At 44.8% G+C, this 21,199-nt stretch overlaps 1 protein-coding gene across 3 annotated transcripts in view; it reads right to left on the bottom strand.

The window, feature by feature from the left end:
• The window catches only part of SMARCC1 (SWI/SNF related, matrix associated, actin dependent regulator of chromatin subfamily c member 1), a 557,827-nt gene that overhangs the window by 444,060 nt on the left and 92,568 nt on the right, over positions 1–21,199 (bottom strand). For all 3 annotated transcript variants that reach the window (XM_029588188.1, XM_029588187.1, XM_029588189.1), the window contains exon 8: positions 15,855–15,930. In XM_029588188.1, coding sequence (XP_029444048.1) covers positions 15,855–15,930 — 76 coding nt within the window. The remainder of the gene's footprint in view (positions 1–15,854; positions 15,931–21,199) is intronic.

The raw sequence follows: 21,199 nt of genomic DNA, 5'->3' as shown, positions 1-21,199 counted from the left end.
TCTCCAGGGGTGGCAGTTGATTGAAGTAATGTTGTGAGAATCTGAGTTTCTTTGAGGCTAGGAAGAGTAGTCCACCACCTTTTCTTTTAGGTCTTGGTAGAGAGATGTTGTATGCAGAGTGGGGTGGTTGATTGATTAATGCTGTGTTGGATTTCTTGAGCCATGATTCTGTGATGCAGAAGCATGAAATAGATGGATTAATGTTCCATATTTTCCTGGGATGTAGGTACCGGAGTTACAACTCTCAGACTGAAGAGCCTTATCACCGTAGATTCCACTGCCAGTTTCTTGTGCTGGGAGTGGCAAGATGACAACATTAACATGTCCCGAAGGATGTGCGAAATTCCTTCTCTTATGATGTCCAGTACCAGTACCCATTTGTCATATATGTGATCTCAACCCACTGCTGATAGAAGAGGGATAGTTGGCCCCTTATCTCTTAGGTCCATGGATGGGTCGGCCAAACTTCATTGAGCCCGAACCAGTTCCTCTTTTTGGTTGTCTGCTCTTAAAGAACTGAGGCCTTCCCGAGGGTCGAGGTGTCTGAAATGACGGGTTTCTGTAGGGTCAAAAGCACTGGGAGCCTCTAGCCTGACCCCTCATGGGCGAGGGGCACTGCGGCCTCTTTTTATCTTTCAGTAGCCATGGCACTGGAGATTCACTCCACTTATTGGCCAACTTTTCCAGCTTGCTTCCGAATAGGAGGGATCCCTTAAAGGGCATCTTTGTGAGGTTTGTCTTAGAGCTCACATCACCGACCAATTTCGCAGCCATAGCTGCCAGCACTGAAGCTACTCCTCTGGCCGAGGTACGCAATAGATCAGAGCTTGCATCCGCTAGGAAGGCCGGGCGGTCTCCATCGCCTCTCTGGAATGCACCCCGAGCTATCTACCTCTTTCAAGAGAAGCAGACACAAGCGGGCCACCAGGGCACAACAGGAAGCAATTTTCTGTGTCATTGCTGTTGCTTCAAAGGCTTGCTTAAGGATGGACTCCAACCGCCTATCGTGCAAATCCTTCAAGGCCTCTTCTCCCTCTACTAGGATAGTTGTTCATTTCAAAACTGTGCAGAAAACAGCATCCACTTTCAATAAATGCAGGCATTCTCTGGCCGTTGGATCCAGAGGGTTTAGAACTTCCAATGCCAGACTTCCTTTAAAGCTGGCTTCCGGGGCGTTCCACTCCAGGTCAATCAACTCCTGGATGACTTCCAGCATTGGGAAATAACAAGAGGCCTTCCATAGAGACACCAGGATGGGATTCTTCTATGGTTCTGTTATAGGGTCAGTGCTGGGAATTCCCAGATTCTTCAGGCTCTGGGAAACCAGGGCCAGCAAGTCATCTCTGTGGAAAAATCGTAACATGGTCCGGTATGGCTCCAAGCCTGGAGGGATTTCCCCATCCTCCAAAGATTCTGTATCCCCTTTGTCATCTAGGGTGTCTGAGTCCCTGTCCTGGATACCCTTGGTGAGGCATATCCCGAGGTTTGCCAATAGGATGGGAGGGCGAGGTCTTCCCAGCTGGGGTTCAGTCCGGGCAAGGGCAGCAGCCAACTGCCCCTGAACGAAGGCCTTGAAGGCTCTGAAAGGCCCTGAATGAATTCTACTGGGTCCATACCTAGCCCAGGAGTAACTGGGGTAGGCACTGTTGAACTGCCCTCTCCCGAGGAGGACGAAGCCCCAGGATTGCTCAAATCCGGGGTGCTCCCGGATAAAGTCATGGCTGACCCATCCTCCGGCTGGGAAGGGCTGGGCTTAGAGAAGTTCTGAGAGTCCAGCCCTCTCTGGGCCTCCTCACAATGTTGACACAGAAAGGATTCTAGGTCAGATTATGCAGCCCTAATATGGCAGGCAGCACAAAGAGTGTAGCTTTTGCTTCTTTGTTGCCGGAGCCATAGTACAGTGTAGCTTGTGCATTCAGCCAGCTAGCGCTTGGACTCAAGCATGCACAAATCTGCCCCAATGCGCTTAAATATAAGCGTCCGTTGTGCGCAAATGTATGTATATACTTACGCGTGCACGTATGCGTGCGGTTATGTACACAGGTGTGCACGCGTTAGGCGCACAGTAGGGCCAGCCCGCACCGTGCATATCGACGGCCTATGGGGGAAAATGGCGCCACACAAAACCATGCGCAAGATAGCAGAGTTGCTTACCTGTAACAAATATTCTCCCAGGATAGGGATAGGGCTCCGTCCAGTGACATCACATGTGGGTGACGTCACTGGACGGAGACCTATCACGGAAAACGTTTCTGTCAAAGTTTCTAGAACTTTTGACTGGCACACTGAGCATGCCCAGCATGCCATGATCCCTGCAGCCACAGGGGTCTCCCTTCAGTCTCTGTTCAGTCTCGTTTGTAGCAAAAGGTGCGAGCAAAAAAATAAAATAAAACTTTAGTAAACTTTCGTTATTATCTATGTGTCATGATTATAGTTTCACCCTTGTTCCTCCCCCCTGTATCTTCAACTCACTGTTTAATTCCACTGCTCTCTCTGTAAAGCATATTTTGCTATCGTTATGTTTTAATGTAAACAGATCTGATTTTTCTAATGAATGTCGGTATAGTAAAAACTTCAAATAAATTAAATAAATAAATAAAATAAAACGTTTCGGACCCAACTCCGTGGGGTGGCGGGTGGGTTTCGTGAGGACTACATCCTGCTGTCCTGGGAGAACACCTGTTACAGGTAAGCAACTCTGCTTTCTCCTAGGAAAAGCAGGATGGTAGTCCTCACATGTGGGTGATTAGCAAGCTACAGACTGACTCATATTTGTGTGGACCATCAGCGTACAACTTGTGAAACAGGCACAACAACTGGCACACTGTTGGGAAAAATGAGGCAGCCTGAAAATCACAACAGATTGGATGTGGAAGGAGTTGGGATTATACTGGAAATAAGTTTTTCAGGATGGATTGGCCAAAGGCAGAGTCTTGACGTCCTTCCTTGTCCCAGAAGGGTAGACAGTTCTGACTCTAGAAGACCTTTGTGATCTTCTTGCATCCACAGAGGATTTGGTGGTAAGTCCGGGGATACCATGAGGACGTTTAGATGGTATCCTTGGGTTATGATGGATATAACCCATTGGTCTGTGGTTATGTTGAGCCAGTTGGTCATGAAGTGGCAAATTCCACCTCCTACTGGCAAATCTGGTTTTGCATTTATGGAAGGACTGCTGTTCTCTGGATATGTCTCAAACTCCGGAGGCCTGGCCTGTTTGCAGTGGTGGCTGAGGCCTGGATGTCTTGGGCTGTCGAGGATGTGTTTTCTGAGACGATTTAGTTGACCTCACGCGAGAAGCAGGTGGATAGTATCTGCGTGGGCGATAAAATTGTTTCCTAGGCTCCTGTCTAGTGATTCTTCGTGCAGAAGAAAGGGCCTTGGTAGTCACTGTGGATAATTGTCACAGGGTCTCATTATGGTCTTTTAACTGAGCCACTGCATCTTGTCACCAAATAGGTTTTCACCTGTACATGGCAAATCGGCAAGTTTGTCTTGGACTTCAGGTCTCAAGTCAGAGGCTTTTAGCCAGGCCCATCTCCTGGCATGGTTCGGAGAAATGTATCCTTGAAGGATACTAATGAAACAGGAGAGTTAGGGCATCCCAACAGAGAGGTTCCATTAAAAGCAAACATAGTTCATATGCCTATATGTAAAAAATCACCAAAGCTAATGATTTCCGAATTATCCCAAACAACTGAAAAGCAGGTTGTTAAAACAAGCAAAAACCACACTTTGAAATGTCTGTATGCCAATGCTAGAAGTCTAAGAAGTAAGATGGGAGAGTTAGAGTGTATAGCAGCAAATGATGAGTGACATAATTGGCATCACAGAGACTTGGTGAAAGGAGGACAACCAATGGGACAGTGCTATATCAGGGTACAAATTATATCGCAATGATAGGGAGGATCAACTTGGTGGGGGTGTGGCACTTTACGTCTGGGAGGGTATAGAGTCCAACAAGATAAATATCATACAAGAGTAAATGCTCAGTAGAATCTATATGCGTAGAAATCCCATGTGTGCTGGGTAAGAGTATAGTGATAGGAGTATACTACCGTCCACCTGGACAAAATGGTCAGACAGATGATGAAATGCTAAGAGAAATCAGGGAAGCAAACCAATTTGGCAGTGCAATAATAATGGGAGATTTCAATTACCCCAATATTGACTGGGTAAATGTAACATCAGGACTTGCTAGAGACAAAGTTCCTGGATGTAATAAATGATTGCTTCATGGAGCAATTGGTTCAGGAACCAACAGGGAGCTATTTTAGATTTAATTCTTAGTGAAACGCAAGATTTGGTGAGAGACATAACAGTGGAGGGGCCACTTGGCAACAGTGATCATAACATGATCAAATTTAAACTAATAACTGGAAGGGGGACAATAAGTAAATCTGCAGCTCTAACACTAAATTTTAAAAAGGGGAACTTTGATAAAATGAGGAAAATAGTTAGAAAAAAACTGAAAGGTGCGGCTGCAAAGGTTAAAAGTGTTTAACAGGCTTGGACATTGTTTAAAAATACAATCCTAGAGGCGCAGTCCATATCTATTCCGCGCATTAAGGGGGTAATTTTCAAAGGAGTTACGCATGTAAATGTGACATACTATCGTAGCAATTTTCAAAAGCTATTTACTCGAGTAAAGTGCACTTACTTGAGTAAATCCTATGGACAATTCCATGGCATATATTGTAGCAATTTTGAAAAGCCCACTTACTTGAGTAAAGTGTATTTACTCGAGCAAAAACCAGTTTTGCTCGAGTAAATGCTTTTGAAAATCTGGCCCTAAGAAAGGTGGAAGGAAGGAAAAACGATTACAGTCATGGTTAAAAGGTGAGGTGAAAGAGGCTATTTTAGCCAAAATAAATCCTTCAAAAATTGGAAGAAGGATCCATCTGAAGAAAATAGGATAAAACAAACATTGTCAAGTGTAAAACATTGATAAGACAGGCAAAGAGAGAATTTGAAATGAAGTTGGCCATAGAGGCAAAAACTCATAATAAAAACTTTTTTAAATGTATCCAAAGCAAGAAATCTGTGAGGGAGTCTGTTGGACCATTAGATGACAGAGGGGTTAAAGGGGCTCTTAGGGAAGATAAGGCCATTTCAGAAAGACTAAATGAAGTCTTTGCCTCCGTGTTTACTAATGAGGATGTTGGGGAGATACCAGTTCCGGAGATGGTTTTCAGGGGTGATGAGTCAGACGAACTGAACAAAATCACTGTGAACCTGGAAGATGTAGTAGGCCAGATTGACAAACTAAAGAGTAGCAAATCACCTGGTCCGAATGGTATGCATCCTAGGGTTCTGAAGGAACTAAAAAATTAAATTTCTGATCTATTAGTTAAAATTTGTAACCTATCATTAAAATCATTGTACCTGAAGATTAGAGTGTGGCCAATGTAACCCCAATATTTAAAAAAGGCTCCAGGGGCGATCCTGGTAACTATAGACCAGTGAGCCTGACTTCAGTGCTGGGAAAAATAGTGGAAACTATTCTCAAGATCAAAATCGTAGAGCATATAGAAAGACATGATTTAATGGGACACAGTCAACATGGATTTACCCAAGGGAAGTCTTGCCTAACAAATCTGCTTCATTTTTTTGAAGGGGTTAATAGACATGTGGATAAAGGTGAACCGGTAGATATAGTGTATTTGGATTTTCAGAAGGCATTTGACAAAGTCCCTCATGAGAGGCTTCTACGAAAACTAAAAAGTCATGGGATAGGAGGCGATGTCCTTTCGTGGATTACAAACTGGTTAAAAGACAGGAAACAGAGAGTAGGATTAAATGGTCAATTTTCTCAGTGGAAAAGGGTAAACAGTGGAGTGCCTCAGGGATCTGTACTTGGACAGGTGCTTTTCAATATATATATAAATGATCTGGAAAGGAATACGACGAGTGAGGTTATCAAATTTGCAGATGATACAAAATTATTCAGAGTAGTTAAATCACAAGCAGACTGTGATACATTACAGAAGGACCTTGCAAGACTGGAAGATTGGGCATCCAAATGGCTGATGAAATTTTAATGTGGACAAGTGCAAGGTGTTGCATATAGGAAAAATAACCCTTGCTGTAGTTACACGATGTTAGGTTCCATATTAGGAGCTACCACCCAGGAAAAAGATCTAGGCATCATAGTGGATAATACTTTAAAATTGTCGGCTCAGTGTGCTGCAGCAGTCAAAAAAGCAAATAGAATGTTAAGAATTATTAGGAAGGGAATGTTTAATAGAATGGAAAATGTCATAATGCCTCTGTATCGCTCCATGGTGAAACCGCACCTTGAATACTGTGTACAATTCTGGTCGCCGCATCTCAAAAAAGATATAGTTGCGATGGAGAAGGTACAGAGAAGGGCAACCAAAATGATAAAGGGGATGGAACAGCTCCCCTATAAGGAAAGGCTGAACAGGTTAGGGCTGTTCAGCTTGAAGAAGAGACGGCTGAGAGGGGATATGATAGAGGTCTTTAAGATCATGAGAGGTCTTGAACGAGTAGATGTGACTCGGTTATTTCCACTTTCGAATAATAGAAGGACTAGGGGGCATTCCATGAAGTTAGCAAGTAGCACATTTAAGACTAATCAGAGAAAATTCTTTTTCACTCAACGCACAATAAAGCTCTGGAATTTGTTGCCAGAGGATGTGGTTAGGGCAGTTAATGTAGCTGGGTTCAAAAAAGGTTTGGATAAGTTCTTGGAGGAGAAGTCCAATAATGGCTATTAATCAATTATACTTAGGGAATAGCCACTGCTATTAATTGCATCAGTAGCATGGGTTCTTCTTAGTGTTTGGGTAATTGCCAGGTTCTTGTGGCCTGGTTTTGGCCTCTGTTGGAAACAGGATGCTGGGCTTGATGGACCTTGGTCTAATCCAGCATGGCAATTTCTTATGTTCTTATGACATGTGAGAAGCTGTTTCAAAGGAGTCGTATGCAGCATGAACCTCATGTTTGCCAGCTTCAAGGCCTTTATGTGGTATGGCATTGAGACTATCTTGTTGCTGTTGGGGAAGTGAGTCGGCTAGTCCCTGAACCTACTTCCAGAGATCTCTTTGATACTGTGTCATGTTAAGTTGGTATGCAACTGTGCGTGACACTAGCATAGAATCTTGAAACATCTTGCAACCTAAGATATCAAGGAATTTTTGGTCTTTGCCAGGATGTGCTGAAGAGTGTGGTTGCAGTCTTCTGGCCTTCTTTTGTGCAGACTCAACTACCACCGACTGATGGGGTAGTTGTGGGTTTTGGAAACCAGGAATATGTTGGACAAGATATGTCGCCATCTGTCCTTTTATTCACAGGCTGAACAGCACAAGGATGTTCCCAGAGACGATGTACTGGTATAACCATCACTTCTTTAGGTGCATCCACAAATTGGAGAACCTCTAATATTTTGTGGCGTGTGTCCTCTTCTGTAACAAGTTCAAAAGGAATTGTCTCCAACATCTCCCCAATAAAATTGGCAAAGGAGAGATCCTCTGGGGGAGATTTTCTCCTTTCTTCTGGAGGAGATGGTTCTGATAAGATATCCTATGTGGATGTGTCGGTGTCAACATCTTCCCATGTGTCAGAAAAGGTCTCTTGTCGAGATCTTGAAGGAGGGAAGAAGATAGGACAGGTTGGTACCGATGGATCCTTCGATGGCCTCAATGGAAGATGCAGTGGCACCGATGCGGGATTCAGCAGCACCGGAGGCACTGATGGAAAACGAGGGCCTCTTGGTCCCGAGAGCCCTGATGGACCAAGCATTGGTTCTGGCATCGGTGACAAAGGACTGGAATCCGTACCTTCGTCATTGAAGACCCTGGAATGGGAATCGGGGATTTCAGAGGCTTTGCAAGTTGCTTTGGCATCTGTAGCCCAGGTTGTATTGGAAGGGCACCGAAGAGTGTATCCAGCCTGGTTAGCAACGGTACAAATATCGATTGCTCCAGTGTCGGTACCAGTATGGGGGATGGCATCGATGGTTGTAGGTCTCTGAGAGCATTGAGCACTGCCTGGCGGATGAAACAGTCCAGTTCCTCCCTGAAAGCTGGTGTAGATACGCAGCTACAGGGGGTGGCAGGCTAGGCACTACTGGCACCTCCACAGGGACCTGTGGGGTCTCAGTACCCGGCACCGATATCGGTGGGAATCGCCTTGGTTTATTGGGTTGAGAGGATGTTACAGGCTCCTCTACCTGAGTCTTCTTCGCAAGCGGCTCAATAGCCATCGAAGCCGATGCAGGATCGGTGCCGGCACCGGGAGTCGACTTGTGTCAGTGTTTCCCTCTGTGCTCAGTCCGGCCTTTCCCCAGCACAGAGGTGGATGATGTAGGTGCCTTGGACAGAGTCAATGACGGACGGTCACCGCTGCCCTGGTGCTCCAGGCGAAGTTTTATGACTAACTTTTTCGATAGTCCTGCCGGTGATGATTGGGTGGACGTTGATGGAGTCAACTTGATTTTGAATAGAGTCTCCATATTCTCGAGGCGAGCCCACCTACCCTTCGGAGTCATCCGGGCACAACTTGGGCAGTTAAGACACGTCGTGTGATGAGCCGAGGCACAGCACACAGACATCATGTGGGTCGGTAATCGACATGTTTCGGGGGCACTCCGGACATTTTCAGAAACCTGTTGCCGTAATGGCAGAGGTTGAGGCCCAAAAACGGTCGATGGCCTGCGGACACCAAAAAAGGTGGAAGCAGGAATCGACTAGGAATAGTGAACTTACTCACCAAACGATTGAAAAACGCTATCCCGATGGGAGACCCCTATGAGGGAATGTTTTTTGAAGCAAAATATTACTGTATTTTTCGCTCCATAAGATGCACTTTTTCCCCCCAAAAGTGGGGGGGAAATGTCTGTGCGTCTTATGGAGCAAATATAAAAAACCCAACAAAACACTAACTACAACCCCCCCACCCTCCTGACCCCCTCCCCCAAGACCTGCCAAAAGTCCCTGGTGGTCCAACGGGGGTCTGGGAGCGATCTCCTGCACTTGGGACGTTGGCTGCTAGTAATCAAAATGGCGCCGACTGCCTTTTGCCCCAAGTGCAGGAGATCGCTCCCGAACCCCCGCTGGGCTACCAGGGACTTTTGGCAGGTCTTGGGGGGGGAGGGGGGGTTCAGGAGAGTGAAGGGTTGTAGTTAATTAAATTTAAAGGGTTGGGATGGGGGGGGGGGGTTGTCCCACAGAAAGAGAACGATGTTTTCTGACCTGGGGATTGGACAGAAATGGCCCTCCCCAGACACGAAAACAAAATAGGGACAAAAAATATTTATGCACTCTCCTAATTTGCTCCATAAGACGCACAGAAGCCCGGGAACAGAGCCGGTTTAGCACACCATTTTTTTTTTTGCAGCACGGAAAAAAAAGAGACTGAAGGGAGACCCCTGTGGCTGCAGGGATCATGGCATGCTGAGTGTGCCAGTCAAAAGTTCTAGAAACTTTGACAGAAAAGTTTTCCGTGATAGGGCTCCATCCAGTGACATCACCCACATGTGAGGACTACCATCCTGCTTGTCCTGGGAGAAGGCGCCGCTGCTGCCTACTACATGGAGTGCCCACCGAGCCTGAAGCGGGACATAGCCCATTGGAGGGCCACTCAACCCACTCGGAAACCCCCTTCCCCCAACTGGATTGGGAACGTCATCAGTACGGTGTGCCGAGCAAGAGAGAGGAGGAAAGACTTATCGGAGCACGTCCATGTATCTAAATCTTACAACATCTAGTCGCCTTATACCTTCTAGAATACTCCTATTCTTGTTTCCTGGGAGATTGTCCTCTCTCCCGCCTCCTCCCACTTCCACACACACACACACACACACACTGAGACCCCCCCCCCCTTCCAAAGAGTTTCTCATTCCGCCCCAACTTACCGTTATTCACCTTCCTACAATTCCCTGTCTTCTTCACCCTGTAGGCCTTCTTCGTCACCCACTGTGCAACAACCATGCACACGCTCTTCATACCCACTATCAAACACTATCCTGTGGCACATTACTACCCCCTCCCCAAACTCCCACTGGAGTGTCACAGAAACCTTCTTCCCATCATGACCACTCCTATTACAGAAATAATTGGCCTCACAACCTTCACAATCCTCCTCCTAAATGCACAATCTATCTCCAAAAAAAACCGCTTTAATAAGCAACATACTCACAGACGACAAACCTGACATACTAGCCATTACTGAAACATGGCTAAAGGATACCGACACCACCCTCATCAACCAATTACCGATTGACACACATGATATCTTCTCTATTCCCAGGTCCAAAAAAAAAAAAAAAAAAAAAAAAAAAGGAGGTGGTCTCCTCCTCGCAACTAAAAAGGACTTTAAAATCTCACACAAACCCATTCCCCCACCACACAAATTAGAAATCAGCATATTCACTGCACCTAACCTGCAAATCTGCCTAGCCTACGCCCCCCCCCAGGGCTTCTTGAAAAGAACCCCTCCCTCCTAATCGAATACATCTTCAAACATATAAACTGTCACTCGCCTGCTATTATCCTAGGAGACTTTAACATCCATGTTGATACTACTCCTATCTCTCCTCCCTGTGATGCCATCCTAACTGCACTAGACGCTCTAGGCTTCAAGCAGCTTATCTCTAACCCCATTCACTAAGCAGGTCACACCCTAGACCTCATTTTCACCAATACCCAAATTCAAACCACCTTACCCTTATGCTCCCCCATCCCCTGGTCCGATCACTACCACATTGACATTACCTGCACTATAAATAAAACCTCTACACCCATACAATTCAATAAAAAAAACATTCAATTCAGGCATAAGTGCAAACAAGAAGACCTAGTTGCAGCCCTCACTATGGAGCTCAACAAGCTCGACTTAACTGATGCAGAAACTGCTCTTGACTCCTGGAGCCTCTGTACCAACGCTATAGCTAACAAGCTCTGCCCCATGCAAACCTGTGTGATCGACCCAGCTAAAAAGAAAACACAACCATGGTACACCACTGAGCTAAAATCTATCAAACACAACCTCAGAAAACTAGAAAGAAATTGGCGCAAAAATCCCTCCCCTCCACTTCTAAGTACCTTCAGATCCTTCCTCCACACATACAGAACAGCTATTGATAAAACTAAGAGAGACTTCTACACTGACAGAATCCATAATCTCCAATTCAACCCTTGAGCCCTATTTGAACTAGTAAACAGTTTAACAAAATCCAGCCCAAATTTCACACAAGACACAGATGATCAAGGCAAGTGCAAAGACCTAGCTACATTCTTCCACAGGAAAACTGACATTATGTCACGTTTCCCCACACACACAGGCATCCACTGACCTCCTCGTCGACAACACCAATGCAAGACTACCTACACTCAAAACTACTTCCTCATTGGAAATTGCATCCATCTTAAAGAAACTGAGGCCATGCACACACCCTTTAGACACTTTCCCAACTAAAACCCTCCTCACCATCCCTGACATCATTGCCAAGCCCATCTCAAATATCATCAACAGATCCATCAATCTTGGCATTGCCCCTAAAAATCTTAAACATGCCATTATCAAACCCATTCTGAAAAAACCTACACTTGATCCTACCGACCTTGCCAACTTTCGCCCCATCTCGAACTTGCCCTAATAGCCAAAATCCTAGAAACGTCAATCGTCAATTAAACGAATACCTTGACGAAAACAATATCCTCTCGCAATCATAATACGGCTTCCGACGACATCACAGCACAGAGACCTTACTCGTCTCTCTGTCTGATTACATTCTCAAAAGCCTTGACAAAGGCCTCTCACATATCCTCATCCTCCTTGATATATTTCTTCTGCCTTTGACACGGTCAACCACAACATATTAGCAGAACACCTCACTGACATTAGCATCACAGGCTCAGCCCTCCAATGGTTTCAAATCCTACCTACAAGATAGGCAATACAGTGTCCAATTAGGCAATTGTACGTCCAAACCAATCCCGCTTGCACAAGGTGTTCCACAAGGTTCTTCCCTCTCCTCCACCCTCTTCAACATTTATCTCCTCCCCCTCTGTAACCTGCTATCCAAGCTAGGCCTCCCACACTTCATCTATGCTGATGATGTGCAAATCCTTATATCTGTAAAGACACACTTGACAAAGCTACAGAGAATTGAAACTCCACCCTATCGATTATTAACACCCTCCTGACAAGCAACTTCCTTGCACTCAACACTGCCAAAACAGAGCTTCTCTACATTGCACCCCAAAGCATTTCCCCACCCCTTCAGTCAAACAATTCCTTCTCTGCCGCTACCTCCTCCCAACACGTGTGCAGCCTCGGTATCACTATAGATAACCAGTTCACCTTCAAAAAATTCATTAATAACACAATCAAAGCCTGTTACTTCAAACTACACTCACTCAAAAAACTGAAACCCCTTCTACACCTCAGTGACTTCCGCACCATTTTACAGGCCTTCATCCTATCCAAAATTGACTACTGTAACGCCCTGCTCCTAGGACTACCCAAAAGCACGTTGAAACCACTTCAGTTACTCCAAAATGCTGCTACCCGGATCCTAACACCCACAAACGCAACCACATCACTCCTGTACTGAAACACCTGCATTGACTCCCAATCACTGCAAGAATAACATACAAATCTCTCACTCACGTACACAATGCCCTCCACAACCAAAATATGCACTGGCTAGAGGAACACCTTACTTTTCACAACACAAACAGACCTACAAGACAGCAACACAGAGCAACACTGCATATCCCATCACCCAAGGACTCTAAGCTCAGCTCCACTAAAGCTCGGGCACTTTCCCTAGCTGCACCCGCCCTCTGGAACAAACTCCCCTCCTCACTACGTCAACAAGCATGCCCAAAAAAATTTAAACAGAACCTCAAAACATGCCTCTTCAAACAAGCATACTCTGATCAGCACACCTCCCCACCCCCCCCGACACCTATTCCCTCCCCTGACCTCCACGACTTCTTTGTAAAAAGTTATATTTTTAACCTATATATCCTATATTCTTATGCCTTATAATTGTAAACCGTTCAATTTTTTATATCTGTATTTTCACGTGTTCTTTGTTTCACTGTAAAGTGTTTGTTGCTGACTTTTGTTTAATGTGAACCGATGAGATGTTCCCAAAGTTCATCGGTATATAAAAACTTATATATATATATATATATATTTTTTTTTATTTATTTTTTTTTTTTTTTACATTTACCTGTGCTCAGCAATTACTGGCTGAGTATAGAGATGGTCTCCGGCTGTAGGGGAGAGAACTTAGCAATCACCTCCACACTCGGCTTCCTGCACCCACTGCCTTTCAGCTGCTTCAGCAGCAAAGTCCACACCAGGAACCGGCTACAGGACCAAGGCACACCTCTGAGGGATCTCGAAAATCACCTCAGGAATTCTCAACTGGGGGAGGGACCTTTAGATATCATCGCTGGAGAGTGGGACTATCTTTCTCCATTTAAAGGTAAATTTTTCTTCTTCAACGAGTACTGCAAACCCACTAAACACCAATGCTGGTATGGGGATAGCATGTTCACACATCTACTAGAGGACTGAGAGATACCGAATGGCTGAGATCATTGCAGGGGTATATCCATCTAAGGCAGGGGTGGGCAATTCTGGTCCTCGAGGGCTGCAAACCAGTCGGGTTTTCAGGATATCCTTAATGAATATGCATGAGAGAGACCTGCATACACACTGCCTCAGTTTTATGCAAATCTATTTCATGCATATTCATTAGGGGTATCCTGAAAACCCGACTGGTTTGCAGCTCTCGAGGACCGGACTTGCCCACCCCTGATCTAAGGTGACGTCAGCTTTGAAACCTAACTCCGTCTCCATCTGCTAGCAGGGGAGCACATAACCCATTAGCCCCGAGTCCATCTGGCTACAGTGCTAGGAAATGTCCTTTATTTACCCATTTCACCCCATTCATAATTCTAACGTTTCCTCTCAGCTATATTTTCCACACTGAAGAGCCTTAACCTGTATAGCCTCTCTTCACAGGGGAGTCATTTCATCCCCTTTATCATTTGTGTTTCCCTCCTCTGCACCTTTTCTAGTTCCACAATGTCTTTTTTGAGTTGAGGCAACAAGAACTGCATATTATAATCAAGATGCAACCTTACCATAGATTAATAGAGAGGCAATTATATTTTCCTCTTTATTCTCCATATTTTTTTGGATCATTCTTAACATTCTATTTTTTTTAAACTGTCACTGCACACTTAACTGAATATTTTTATGTATTGTCCACAAGGACTCCAAGATCCTTTTCCTAGATGGTAGTTCCCACGATAGAACCCAGCAAGAGAACATAAGATGTACTAGGTCAGACCAAATGTCCATCAAGCCCAGTATCTTGTTTCCAATAGTGTCCAATTCAAGTCAAAAGTACCCAGCAAGTACCCAAACATTAAATAGATCCCATGCTACTAATGCCAGCAGCAAGCAGTGGCTATTGCCTATTGATTCATATCATTTTATGGACTTCTCCAGTAACTTATTCAAACCTTTTTTAAACCCAGTTACAATAACTGCCTTAACCATATCCTCTTGCAATGAATTCCAGAGCTTAATTGTGCGGAGAGTGAAAAGGAATTTTCTCTGATTTGTTTTAAAGGTGCTATCTGCTAACTTCATGGAGTGCCCCATAGTCCTTGTATTATCCAAAAGAGTAAATAACTGATTCACATTTACCGGTTCAAGTCCTTTCATGTTTTGTAAACTATCATGTTCCCCCTCACCTTACTCGTCATACCCCTTTCTAGACTATTTATAAATATAATAACAAGTACAGATCCCCGAGGCACTCCATTGTTTACCATTTTCCACTGTGAAAACAGACTAATCCAACTCTGTTTCCTGTCCTTTACCCAGTTCACAATACACAAAAGGACATCGCCTCCTATCCCATGACATTTTAGTTTTCTTAGAAGCCTTTGATGTGGGACTTTGTCAAACGCCTTCTGAAAATCCAAATACACCACATCTACTACACCTTTATCCACGTTTATTCACCCCTTTAAAAAAATGCAGTAGATTTGTGAGGCAAGACTTTCCTTGGTAAATCCATTCTAGTTGTTTTCCATTAAACCATGTCATATCTATATGCTCTGTGATTTAATTCTTTATAATAGTTTCCACGATTTCTGCTGGCACTGAAGTCAGGTTTACCAGTCTATAGTTTCCCAGATCACTGCTGAAGCCCTTTTTAAATATCGGGGTTATATTCGCCACTTTCCAGTCTTCAGGTACAATGGATGATTTTAATGATAGGTAACAAATTACTTGTAATAGGTCTGAAATTTCATTTAGTTCTTTCAGAACCCTGGTGTGTATACTATCAGGTCCAGGTGATTTGCTACTCTTCAGTTTATCTATCTGGCCCACTACCTCTTCCAGGTTCACAGTGATTTGGTGAACCTATAGTTGGGATTATTTTTCTGTATCTGACTTATTTTACACTCTTCCATATTAAATTTTACCTGCCATTTAGATACCCAGTCTCCGACTCTCCAAACATTCTTCTGCATCTCCTCGCACTGTGATGTTTTTAGCAACTTTGAATAATTGTGTCATCTGCAAATTTGATCACCTTACTTCTTATTCCCTTTTCCAGATCATTTATGAGTATATTAAACAGTACCAATCCCTATGGTACTCCATTAATGTCCTTTCTTCATTTGCTTGAAATAATTAAATGTAAATTTAAAAAAAACAGACAATATCCATTGTGTATAGGGGACATACAATGAATCTCAAAATATACTACAGAGTAAGCAGAATTTTTTTCTTTAAGCAAACAAACCTGTCTCCCCTCCCCCCCAGTGTTCTAAAACGTGATCACTTGCCTTCCATGGTTTCTCTGGGATTGGTGGAGCTTCGATTTCAGCATCAAGATCACTGGAGGGCACCCATGTATCATAGCTAAAAGGGAAAGCAAGGGAGAATTGCTTGCAGTAAAAACAGAAATCAAATTTTTTTTTTTTTTTACAAAGTACATTTTTAAAGAATGCTTTCTAGTTCTATTTTACCACCATCATACGAGAACAATTACTATCCTCTTCTGGGATAATAAGAGAATAGCTACAAAGAGCTTATCACTGAAAAGCATTTTCATTCAAGTAACATGCATATGTTTGTGAACTTAACTAGCAAGGAGGACAAAGAGAAGCAAGTTTGCTTACTGTAAACAGTGTTTTCCGTAGATAGCAGGATGAATTAGCCATGCTGCCTGGGAGTACCCCCTGGCAGCTCGATGAGGAAACTTCTCTTAGAACGTCGAAGACATGCTCCTGCACGCCTGCGCGTCTGCCTGCATCGCCTCAGTATGTGAGAAAGCACGGAGCATAGGGCATTGGTAGTCGCCAATAGATAGCAGGCAGAGAATAGAACTGTCCAGGGAGGAGGATGGAAACACATGGCTAATTCATCCTGCTATTTACATTTATGGTAAGCAAACTTGCTTCTCCCCCCCCCCCCCCCCGCACAGATAAGCAGGCTGAATTAGCCATGCTGTCTGGGAGTCCCCAGCAAGGGAACGGTGTGTATGTGAGCAGGGAGATGGAGGATGCTCATAAAGAGGATCCGCTGTGCCACGTGCCCTTGAGGTGGTGGACAGTTCAAGATTTGGTAGCATAATGTAGTATCTCCTGCCTCATGGATGCGTCGGTACTGGCATGCTGACGGAGGCAGTAATGAGACGAGAACCTATACAATGAAGACCACTTAGCCGCTTTGCAGATGTCCTGAATGGGCACTTGTAGATGTGCAACTGACACTGCAATTGCCCTCAGCTAGTATGCCTTGACTTTGAAGGACAACGTTTCACACCTAGATGAATAGCAGAAGTGGAAAAACTGAGTCAACCAACTCGCCAAGGTATGTTTAGTTACTGGCAGTCCCAGAGCATTCAGGTTGTAGGAAAGGAAGCGTTGAAGATGTCTGTTGGGCATGCTAGTCCTTTGCTTGTAGTAGTCCAATGCTATTTTGCAGGCTAAGGTGTGCAGAAGGGCCTCTCGGCTGGATGCATACGGACGAGGGAAAAAAGTTGGTAACGTTATGGTTTGGTTGAGATGGAATGCTGAAACCACCTTCGGGAGAAAGAATGGATGAGTTCGAAGCATGACCTTGACATGGTAGAATTGAGGGTAGGGTGCATGATGGACCAGCGCTTGATGCTCACTAATTCTCCGTGCCAAAGTTATGGCTACTAGAAAAAGGACCTTCCACATGAGAAACTTTAGTGAGAACAATTGCATTGGTTCAAACAGAGAATGCATCAGTGTTTCCAGTATTACGTTTAGGTCACGTGGAACTGCCGGGCGTGTAATCGGAAGGCGTAGTTGTAGAGCTCCTTTCTTGTAACGGGAGATGAGAGGATGCATAGAAATTGGGGGCCCCCGAATGGAGAGGTGACAGGCCGTGATAGCACTAAGGTGTACCCTGATTGACTAGACTGCTAGTCCCGACATGTACAAGGAATGCAGGTACTGAAGTAAGCGTTCCAGAGGGCACTGAAAGGGGTCCAGGGACACCGATATACACCATCAGCGAAAGCGCGACCACTTAGTTGCATAATCCTTCGCTTGGATGGTCTGCATGAGGAAATAATGATATCTTGTACCTCCGAAGAGATGGTGGGGCAATGAGGAGCCAGTTGTCCAGACAGGGGAAGAGCTTTATTCCCTTCTTTCAAAGATGGGCCACAGCTACAGCTAGGCATTTTGTGAACACCCTGGGTGCCGAGGATAGGTCGAACGGCAGTACTCTGTATTGGTAGTGTGCTGTGTTGACTTGGAAGCAAAGGTAGCGCATCATTAAGTCGGCATAGGCATCCTCGTGGTATAAAGAATACATCCAGTTGTTGGGTTGAAGAAAAGGCAAAATAGTTTTGAGGGAAGTCATCTTGAATTTCTCCCTGCGAATGAAGCGATTGAGGGCTCGCATGTCCAGAATCAGTTGCTGCCCTCCACTCTTCTTGAGAAGAAGGAAGTACTGGGAGTAGAACCCTTGGAGTTGTCGCTCCTGAATGGCTCATTGACGGAGTAGCAAGCGGACTTCTTGCAAGAGGAGGGGAGCGTCCTACACCACCTTGCGGGATGGAGTCAGGTGTAGTAATGCGGGCTTGGATCTGAAAGTTAGGCGGAAACCATTCTGAATAACACTTAGAACCCAACAGTCTGTTGTGATTTGTGCCCATGCCTAGGAAGTTAGATGGCTATCCAATGCTTCCTGTAGCTGTGACCCAGATGATTTTAAAAAGACTGCTGAGACTTCTGTCCCTCACTCTGCGTCGGTTTCGGCGGGTGCTGGATATGGCTATGGCTCCTCTGCCGCGGTGGTTGCTGCTGTTGCCTGTGCGACTGGTAAGGTCTATAGGATGAAAAAGGTCTGCACGACTGCCTCGGATAAAACGGTTTCCTGAAGGTGGAGTAATATCTTTTCAGCAGTGCCTGTTCCGTTGGAGACATAAGAGAGGACACTGCTACACTTTGTTCCTTTAACTGGGAAACAGTTTCATGCAGCTTGTCCAAGCTGTCTCCCTTGCAGGGCAGGTCCACTAGCTTCTTGTGAACATCCTCACAAATGGCACTCGCTCGCAGCCAGGCCATCCTTCTGGCCATGATGGCCACGACAGAGGTCCAAGCCGATGTATCAAAACCCTCATAGATTGTGCGGAGTAGATGTCAGAGCCCTTCTCCCATGTCGGTAATGCATTTTCTCTGAGGACAATCATCTGCACCTTGATCGTCTTCCGATTTCAGGGACTGGAGACATTCGTAGAGGTACTGGGTAATGTAAACTTGGTGTTGCTGAATTTTGGTATTCAGCATCGACCCCTGGAATACCTTCTTCCCAAAATCATCTATATGTGCCTATAGGTAAAAAATCACCAAAGCTAATGATTTCCAAATTATCCCTAACAACTGAAAAGCAGGTTGTTAATACAAACAAAGCACATACTTTGAAATGTCTGTATGCCAATGCCAGAAGTCTAACAAGTAAGATGGGAGAGTTAGAGTGTACAGCAGTAAGTAAGATTGACTTAATTGGCATCACAGAGACTTGGTGGAAGGAGGATAACCAATGGGACAGTGCTATATCAGGGTACAAATTATATCGCAATGATAGGGAAGATCAACTTGGTGGGGGTGTGGCACTTTATGTCCGGGAGGGTATCGAGTCCAACAGGTTAAAGATCATACAAAAGACTAAATGCTCAGTAGAATCTATATGGGTAGAAATCCCATGTGTGTTGGGTAAGAATATAGTGACAGGAGTATACTACCGTCCACCTGGACAAAATGGTCAGACAGATGATGAAATGCTAAGAGATATCAGGGAAGCTAACCAATTTGGCAGTGCAATAATAATGGGAGATTTCAATTACCCCAATATTGACTGGGTAAATTTAACATCAGGACTTGCTAGAGATAAAGTTCCCGGAGGTAATAAATGACTGCTTCATGGAACAATTGGTTCAGGAACCAACAAGAGAGGGAGCTATTTTAGATTTAATTCTTAGTGGAACACAGGATTTGGTGAGAAAGGTAATGATGGTGGGGCCACTTGGCAACAGTGATCATAACATGATCAAATTTAAACTAATAACTGGAAGGGGGACAATAAGTAAATCTACAGCTCTAACACTAAGCTTTAAAAAGGGAAACTGATAAAATGAGGAAAATAGTTAAAACAAACCCCCCCCCCCCCCCAAAAAAAAAAAAAACCCTGAAAGGTGCATCTGCAAAGGTTAAAAGTGTTCAACAGGCATGGACATTGTTTAAAAATACAATCCTAGAGGCGCAGTCCACATGTATTCCACACATTAAGAAAAGGTGGAAGGAAGGCAAAACGATTACCATCATGGTTAAAAGATAAGGTGAAAGAGGCTGTTTTAGCCAAAAAAAAACAAACTTCCTTCAAAAATTGGAAGAAGGATCCATCTGAAGAAAATAGGATAAAAGAGCAAATTTGCTCACCATAAATGGTGTTTTCCGTAGATAGCAGATGAATTAGCCATGCTGTCTGGGAACGTCCTCCATGCCACTAGGTGGTGGAGCTCTCAAAGCTGAAAACTTACCTTTGACAGTGAGGTGCGCCTGCTTGCATGATCCCGCGCTGCCTCAAGTCTCCTCAGTCTGAATCAAAGCGAGACGAGCTGCTAAGTGAAAAAAACTGTCCGTGGAGGCAGGAGGGTCAGCATGGCTAATTCATCTATCTACGGAAAACACCGTTTACGGTGAGCAAACTTGCTCTTTTCTCTTAGATAAGCAGCATGAATTAGCCATGCTGTCTGGGAGTCCCCAGCTAATGTAGTGAGCACATATGGTCCATATAATGTGTCCCTGATGTAACCAGGAAAAATGCACTCAAGGTTTAGACCATAGGCTGACAGTTTTCTGATGGTACTGTCATAGTGGTTCAGATATGTGCTACTCGAGAATCATGTCTGTCCCGTGTACGTCATTCACAGTCTGCTCGTAAAGCAGTAGCGGAGGTTATCAGATATAGCGAGGACCGTAGGGTTGTGTTGCAATTACCAGGGTAGGACATTCATGGATATGGTTCAGTGAAGCAAGTACAGTGTGAACGTGGTGTACGAAATAGGCTGTAAACAGGGTCTCTGAATTCTGTTGACAGCAGAGAAGAAAGCAGTCAGAGATCCACATCAAGAGTGTGTCATTGAAGATAGGCGGTCTAGGGCATTCGGGTTAAAGGAGACATAGAGCTGTGGGGCTCTGTAGTCAGAAGGATTGTGACGTTGTGAAAAAGCGAATCTTCGGTTACAAAATAGCGAATGGAGGGTAAGCTCACCCTGGTAGGCTCGAGGTTTTTGGGAAAAACCAGGAGGCGATGGATTGGTTGATGTAGAAGCCGACAAGCATCTGTGTGCGGAAGGTGGGATGCGCACGCAGCGCAACCCTGTCATGGTGAAATCTGACAGGGTGGTTAGTCCAAGATGGGTTGCAGTTCGCAGATGTGCCTGGTGGAGGTGGAGGTGATTGAAAAGGCAGCCTTCCGGTGAGGGAACATGGGTTGAGAAGTGTGTAGGGGGTCCCCGTGGTGAGAGCATGAATGTGCTATGGAACCCCTTTATGTCCCTTGGAATTACAAACTTTCGGGCCGCAACTGGAAACGCAAGACCCCCGACTTGAATTTAGAGGTAAGCGGGGGCAGAGAGCAGAGACAT

This window comes from Rhinatrema bivittatum, chromosome 2 (assembly GCF_901001135.1).
Source record: "Rhinatrema bivittatum chromosome 2, aRhiBiv1.1, whole genome shotgun sequence".
Lineage (NCBI taxonomy): Eukaryota > Metazoa > Chordata > Amphibia > Gymnophiona > Rhinatrematidae > Rhinatrema > Rhinatrema bivittatum.
The sequence above is the reverse complement of the archived record's forward strand: the minus strand, read 5'-3'. Positions and strand labels throughout refer to the sequence as shown.